The 7,879-nt window shown below is 50.2% G+C and overlaps 1 protein-coding gene across 1 annotated transcript in view; it reads left to right on the top strand.

Annotated features, from left to right (window-relative positions):
• The window catches only part of PAXIP1 (PAX interacting protein 1), a 50,522-nt gene that overhangs the window by 4,732 nt on the left and 37,911 nt on the right, over window positions 1–7,879 (top strand). The window contains exons 3-4 of the mRNA XM_014586031.2: window positions 1,516–1,559; window positions 3,684–3,747. Of these exons, the coding sequence (XP_014441517.1) occupies window positions 1,516–1,559; window positions 3,684–3,747 (108 nt within the window). The remainder of the gene's footprint in view (window positions 1–1,515; window positions 1,560–3,683; window positions 3,748–7,879) is intronic.

Genomic DNA, 7,879 nt, shown 5'->3' with positions numbered 1-7,879 from the left:
AAGTCATGACATTTTTTTCTATGCAAAAATGAGTCATGACTTTTCCAACAACTGAATATTTATCTCATAAGTTAAAATCTTTTTTTTTTTGGAGAGGTTTTTGTTATAGGGCATGTGCTCTCACCAGAGAGCCAGAAAATGAGAAATCACAACCCCCCCCGGGGGTGGGGGATGACCACGCCGGATCCCTTCTCCATTCTCTTCTTAGGATCTTGGGCACGCACACACATGCGCCCACTAGAACCACGGTCGACTACATGGGAGTCCAGCGACATAGCCATTACGCTAACTGCTGGTCCCAGTTAAAATCTTGTAAGATTAAGAAATCATGAAATAGTTATCCCAAGTACAGCCAGTCTTTATAAGATGCATAATACTTGCAGTCTTTCACACAAAATATGCTTATTAAAACTTACGCCCCCCCCAAAAAAAAAATTGTACATATTATCTAAAAAATAAACGCAGGGACACTTTGCTGTCTGGAACTTTTCTAAGGTGTTATGACCACCATGGTGCGAGCAGCGTAGCTACCCTTGAGGGCGTTGCCGTGGACTCTTAGTTGCATGAGAGCAGACTGCGTTTCTCCTGTTCATTGTTACTCATACTTCCCTGGCACTTCATACCATCTCTGCACAAAATAGACCCTCAGAAAGAACTTCATGAATGGGGCCAGCAGGTAGCGTGGTGGTTAAGGAAGATGGACTCCCACATGGCCAACTCTGGTTCAAGTCCCGGACCTAGCCACTTGCTTTTTCATTTTCTCTCTCTCTCTATCTCTCACTCTGTCCCTCAGGTCAAATGAAAATAAATAAATATAAATGAAATAATTCTTAAAAAAAAAAACAACAACTTGAAGTGATGGATGAGTACTCAGTATGTCTGAATATCTGAGTGCAAAGCTTCTGGAAGTCAGCTGGAGGCATTACTATGTGTTTAGAAAGTAATTTTATGAAGTAGAGCTATCAGGATAATGATTAGTGTCATTTAAAAATAAAACGTAAGACTGGTAACTTTTCAAAAAGATAATTTGTTGAAAGTCAGTCATTAACCTGTTTTGTAGTTAGTCTGAGTTTTGGGATTCATTTAAAATTTTCTAGTTTGAAATAATCTTTATAGTGTGTGAACAGTGTCTGCCTAGCTTCACCAGTTTAGACCCGAGTGATTCAGGACCCTAGAAGGGAAGCTTCAAGGGGAAGGGTGGTGGCAAGTGGGATGGGTGGCCGCTCCCATCCCCCTCATTGTGAAGCAGCAGCAGTGAGTGTAAGCCTGCATAAATGTCTTCTCTAGTGATTTTCTAGTAAATATGATAAGGGTTTATTTTATCATTGGCTTGTCCATCTTGGGCTTGAGTAGTCTTACAAGGTATTCCTCTCGATCACTCACAATCTGGATATTTTGTATTTGTCTGTAACTGAGCCTTCTATTCTACTTTCTAGGTGCAGCAGTAGCAGATAATGCCATTTTGATGATAAATTGAAAGCACTTTCTGACTGCAGTTAATCTGTTCCTTTTCAGCCTTCCTGGGTGATTCTGTCCGTCCAGTGTGGAGCGCTCCTGCCGTATCCTTTCTGGGGGAGGGGTAGAGGGTGGAGGGCAGGGTGCTCTGGGCTAGGACTGACACAGCCGACGAGGTGGGTGGTGTGGGAACAGGTGGTTTTGTCTGCACTGCTTCCCTCCTGGTCCCCATCATTATCCTGGTAAGAGTGGGGGGCTCTGGGAAGGAGCGTTCAGCTGGGACTGGAGATGCAGGTTGGTGTTCTTTTCAATATTGGTGGTGACCAGCTGGGCGAGTGATAGTTGTGAGAGTCCGTGTACACCAGGTGGTGAAGTATTCGAAGAGTAGACTGGGGAAGAGACCATGGGACAGTTCATAGCGTGTGCTGTTGACCTGTGTAGCTGCACGGTGTAGCCCGTGTTCGGCACCTGCTGTGGTGCTCCTGGAGATCCAGTGCGGATGACGACACCGTTTCTGTCTCGAGCTTCCTCACGTGTGTGCTTGGCGCGTGGCATGTCTAGCGGGTGACTCTGGCCCGGCGCTGTGGCAGGTGGCAGCAGGAGGCCGCTGTTCGCTTTTCTCAGCCGGGAGGCTCCTGCGTCCCTCCGAAAGGATGAGACGTCACTGGAGAGTCACCGCACGCACAGCCTGGCTGTGGAAGCCCCTGCTTTTAGGAGGACCGGGCATCATCATCCCGACATTGAACGTCAGACTGTCCTCCCTGTGCGGTTTGAGCCCCGTCGGGCAGATGCACTATCTGCATGTGCGCCCTACGGATTGGATCGAGTCAGCGCAGGAGGGAGGACCCTGATGCTGGCCCACCCGGCCTCAGGGAGAGCGTCCTGCGACAGCCGCCTTCCCCAGAGGCTACGTGGGATCTCCGCAACTGTGACTCCCAACCCCAAGGTTTCTAACCCACAGTCTGAAGAGATGTAGGAAATCCGATCCTTTTTTGTTTGTTTTTCTTTTCTTTTTAAGCCTGGATTTACGAAGAACTGAAGCACTAAGAGCAGAGTGTCTGTTTCTGAAGCTGAGACTGTTTTTCCTGGGCAGGGACTTCCTTGAGAAGCGGTCATCTCCCCACCGCCCCCACTCTGATAAGCGAGTTCATGCTGAGCTGTGTCTGCTAGTGTCTCCCCAAGTCTTGGAAGTGGGAAATCCCTGACTTTGGAAGTAGGGAGATGGGAGCATTCTGGATAATGGGCTGAGGCGTTGTGTTGGAGTCTGCAGAGGTTGTCCCAGTCAGGAAAGGTGCCGATACTTAGAAGAGTGTCAAAAAAACCTGCGTGTCCACGTAGGAGACTTGGGAATTGTGGAAAATTTTCAATTTGATGCATTTCTTTTTTTTGAGAGGTTTTTGCTATAGGGCGCGCGTGCGCTCGCCAGACAGACAGAGACAGAGAGATAGAAAGTGAGAAATCACCCCCCAGGGGGGATGGCCACGCCACAATCCCTTCTCCTCCATTCTCCTCTCGGGATCTTGGGCACGCACGCACACATGCCCGGCGTGAGTTTTAAGCCACCGGGTCCAGGACGCGAACTGCGGTCGACTACGTGGGAATCCAGCGACATAGCCATTACGCTAACTGCTGGTCCCAATTTGATGCATTTCTTACTTCACCTGTCTCAGCAGGTGTGCTTTTCTCCCTCGGGGAAGAAGTAACACTATCCTGTTTTGACATCTCACCAGAATCGTGGTGTTTGCTTTGAAGAGACTCGTGTACTCGTGTAGAGCGGACGGAGACCCTGCCTGCCTCTGTGTGGCCGCACTCCCAGCGTCGGGCCCATAGCAAGCTCTGATGGTTGTGAATTAATTTGAAAAGTCAGAGCTTTGGAACCATGAAGACCTGGGGAATTCATATTTTAAGTCTTGTTCTGAAAGGGACTCAGCACTCGGGTTGCTGCCCTGAGCCCAGAGCTGGCGGCCATGGCTTGGCCGGCCCCGGAGCTCTGTGCTGTGCGGGGGTCACGGTCCTCTTCGTTCTGGCCTTAAGATGCGTGTCTTCCCCAGGGGCACGTGCTGCCCATTTCATGTGTAATTTAGGGGCACAGTGGGGTTCAGGCCTGTTTCACGGGAGCCCCGGTCCTGTCTGCTCCTTTCTTTAGAGCTGACCAGGTGGGGCGTGTCTGTCCACGAAGCGCAGGTCGCCCCGATCTACCTTCATTGTGACCTTAATAACCGACACAGAGTCGATGGCTTTTCTCCCGAGTCCTGCCAGATCTTCTTTGGGGTCACCGCCTGCCTCTCTCAGGTGAGCACATGAGACGGGCGGTCTCGGGTCGATCACACGCAGTGTGGGACTTCTGTGACTGGAGCGTGAGGTTTCCGTTAGCTCGTTCTACCACGCTGTCCTACTGAACCGGCCGCATAGTCTGTGCGTTCATCACATGGCGGCTTAAATATGCGTGCTCTTAAGATTTAGTGGTTTTAATTTGTGCAAATGGCCTTTCTAATTTAAAGAAGTTACAAAGATGTAAAACTTGAATATGAAAAAATGCTAAAAGTGGAATGAAAGAGGACAAGGAAAATTCAGTCAGAATGATAGGCAAAGATATTCTTTCTTTAAAAAAAAAAAAGAATTAATTATAATTTTGCTACAGGGTGCGTGTGGTCACTAGAGAGGGATGGAGAGAGAAAGTGAGAAGACAAGCTGCCAGGTCCGGGACACGAACCATGCATCTTAGCTACCATGCTCCCTGCTTGCCCATGAATATTCTTTTTTCTCCATTATTTATTTAATTTCTTATTTATCATTATTACTATTTTTTAATTTGTTACAGGGCATGTGTGCTTACTGGAGAGAGACCAGGGGAGGGGGTGGTGAGAAAGCAAGCCGCCAGGTTCAGGACTCGAACCGTGGTCCGCCATGTGGAAATCCAATACCTTAACCACCGCGGCACCTACTGGCCCCAACCCAAAAATATTCTTAATAAATGGAAGGGGTCATACAGATGAATAAGCAAAAACATAGTAGCGACCTTACCAGATAGGATAGGAGAAGGCATCTGTAATTTATAAAGAACCGTAGGTAATAAGCAAACCTTATTAGATATTTGATACATTTTCTAAGGGGAGGCACAGATCCCTCGAGAGCAGTGAGTGGAGTTTTGCTCCCGTGTGAACTGTTGAGTGTTGGAGTGACGCGGGTTCCCCCCGCTTGTCGCCAGCGGAGTGTAGAGCAGCAGTCATTTCCTGGAAAAGTTGCGGTGTCGCGAGCCACAGAAATCACAGAAGTGGGGACAGACTGCGGCATGTGGGCAGCAGCGCGCTGTTTAGAAGCGTTTGAATCCCTGTTGGGCAATAATCCAGCTTATAGCCAGGCTTCGAATTATGTTTATGAAAATGCGCGACGACGTGGGACTGGTCAGTGGGAGCAGAGCTGGCTGTTGTCTAGGTTTATACAGGGACGTGCAGCAGGTACTGGGAGAGAGGAGCCGCGGTCAGCGCCAGGGACCTCGAGATGGAGCACTTAGTGTCCCTCTACTGTGCTTTGTCCTAACCTGCAGCTAAGAGAGCCTCACGTTACAGTCAGAACTGCTCTCCGGCCCTGTGCACGCCGTGGAGAGGACCAGACCTCCCATACGTGAGCCTGGTGGGATGTGATTGACCGTCTCTACTTAGGGCTCGTGGTGGGGTCAGGAAACCAGGGACTGTTTAGTTAAACATCGATAGGTTGATGGCCAGGCCCAGCTTCTAACGCAAGTGGCATCACCAGTCTGAATTTGTACCTTCTCTGAGCAGTAAGTTTATCTGTCTCTTACAAATCCTGGAACTTTTAAAAAAGTCGTAACATCTTTCTCTTTTGCTACACTGATTTGATGGCAATTCTTAAAAAAGCAAAATTTGCTCTCAACAAGAATTTTGCAATGTTTTTTAAAATTGTTCTAACCATGTATGTACATGGTGGTGGTCTTCGAATTGGGCTAGTTGGAGAGCCTTGCAGTCCTGGGTGTTCTGATTACCTGCAGCTCTTACGTTTCCTTCCTCCTTCTCTGCGTGTCCCCGACTACAGTCACCTGTCAGGAGTGTTTTGTAACGACAATCTTTGTTGCTGTAAGACGCATACACACACAGGCCGAAATGTGAATATCACTTCATTATATTTGTGTCGTTGGGTTTCCCAGAAGCTTGGAGCCCAGTACCAGAAAGTGTTCAAAGAGAGGGAAAGGGTTGGGACCGGGCCTAGGAGTCCTGCAGTCAGCTTCTCGACCTGGAGTAAGAAAGTCAGAGGTGTGTGAGTAGCAGGTGGTAGGGTTTTCAGTGCCGCGGTTTGGATCGCCAGCATTAACGGTGAGTTCAGCTGGAGAATACCTTCAGTCTGGGAAGGAGAAGCTAGGAGAAGCTAGGAGTTAGACGACCGCCCTGGTGCACCTGCTGGGTGCCCGAGGTTGGGCATCGTGAGCCAGGCTGTGGCTCACGCCCGCACTCTGCCGCTGGCTCAGGTGGCACGGCTGCGAGTGCGTCGTGGAAGGGCACCGCTGGGCGCCAAGCAGAGGGAGCCTTGGTGGAGGCATACGGTCTAAGGGCTGGGGGACCGGGCAGAGTCAGGCCGGAGGAGGGGGACAGGAGGGGAACGGCGCGCCAAGTGAGTGGGACGGAGGCGCAGTTGTGCAGCGCAGGATGCCGGGAAGCCAGTGTTGAGACTGGGCACTAGAGGAGAGAGGTGGCTGGTCAGGGAAACGGAGGAAGGCAGGGAGCTGGGATCATGCCCGTCTAACTGGGGAAGTGAGGCCTGGAGAAGGAGGGAAGCGTTCATCGCTGGGGGACACAGGAAGCTCGGCTCTGCTCCTCCTCGCTTGGAGTACTGCAGACAGAGGAAGGAGGGCGCTGGGAGCTGGTGGTGGGCGAGAGCGGCTGTGGGTGCGAGCAGGCGGGCCCAGGGGGCAGGAGGCCAGAGCAGGGTCTGTGGGAGGAAGGTCCCTTCTGGGCGGCTGGAGGGCCAGTGCGTGTGCAAGGAGCCTCATGGGCCTGGAAGGGCCTTGCCACCACGCGGCCTCTGGAGAGTGTTAGCACGTGCCAGGACCAGCGTTTCAGGAAGAGGGCTGTAGAAAAGGAGGCACTTTCCCCTGCTGTAGAACTAGAGCTGTGAGGAATTCGGAAATACAGAGAAAGGTAAGAACACCCCCGCAACCCGATCTCCGCGAGGAAGCTGTTGTTGGTACTTGGTGTGGAAAGAGTAGCCTCGGTGCTTCATGACACGGACGCAGACTTGCGAAGCCCGTTGGCCGCCGCTGTCCAGGCCTCTGGACCGTCCACGAGGAGTCCACGCTGACACCAGTGGCTCCTGAAGGGACCACGTGGGTTCCAGGGCTCCCCCCACCTGCGCGGTGTTCTTCCCAGGCGGTGGCCTGCTCCCTGCAGGCAGGCCGGGGGCTGGTGACCAGCGTCACCGAGGCAGTAGAGGAAGATAGCACTCGAAGGGCCACAGCCAGACTGTGCGGGGAAGGCTTATCTAGGCTGTTTTTTGTTTCAGTTTTAATAAAACGTACATAATGCCTCATTAGATTGATCTGCATTGTCACATAATTAAATCTCCTCCACTCTTCAAGTGCTACAGGATATATCAATACATGTTTTCTGTGAAAATCTCTAATCAAAACAGCCAATCCCATCTTGTGAAACGTGGCCTTGACTTACTGAAGTAAAGTAGGGTCAAGTATAATTTTAAACGTGATTTTAGGAAGTTAGTATATTGTTATACTCACGGAATAGCATGAAATGCGAAGTAAAGCAGAAGAGCTTGCAGAAAGCGGAGAGTAGCCGTGGGATGTCAGGTTATCGGCAGGCCGTGTGTGTGATTTTAGGAAGTTAGTATATTGTTATACTCACGGAATAGCATGAAATGCGAAGTAAAGCAGAAGAGCTTGCAGAAAGCGGAGAGTAGCCGTGGGATGTCAGGTTATCGGCAGGCCGTGTGTGTGATTTTAGGAAGTTAGTATATTGTTATACTCACGGAATAGCATGAAATGCGAAGTAAAGCAGAAGAGCTTGCAGAAAGCGGAGAGTAGCCGTGGGATGTCAGGTTATCGGCAGGCCGTGTGTGTGATTTTAGGAAGTTAGTATATTGTTATACTCACGGAATAGCATGAAATGCGAAGTAAAGCAGAAGAGCTTGCAGAAAGCGGAGAGTAGCCGTGGGATGTCAGGTTATCGGCAGGTCGTGTGTCAGGGATTGAAGAGGGCCTGCGCTCACCGGCATTCTCTAGGAGCTAGCTCAACACCGTGTGAGCTTCCTCACCAACTAGTTCTCAGCTTCCTGCAAATGCCTGCAGAGGAGATTCCCTCGGTTACACGATTACCTTAGAATGAATGCCTACACTCTTACTGTTCTTGAATGTGTCTTCTGCTTGTCAGACTCTAAAATCTTACTTTTTTAGAAATGT

This window comes from Tupaia chinensis, unplaced genomic scaffold, assembly GCF_000334495.1.
Source record: "Tupaia chinensis unplaced genomic scaffold, TupChi_1.0 Scaffold000110_1, whole genome shotgun sequence".
Taxonomy (NCBI): Eukaryota; Metazoa; Chordata; class Mammalia; order Scandentia; family Tupaiidae; genus Tupaia; species Tupaia belangeri.
This window is presented reverse-complemented; position numbering and strand designations above follow the sequence as displayed.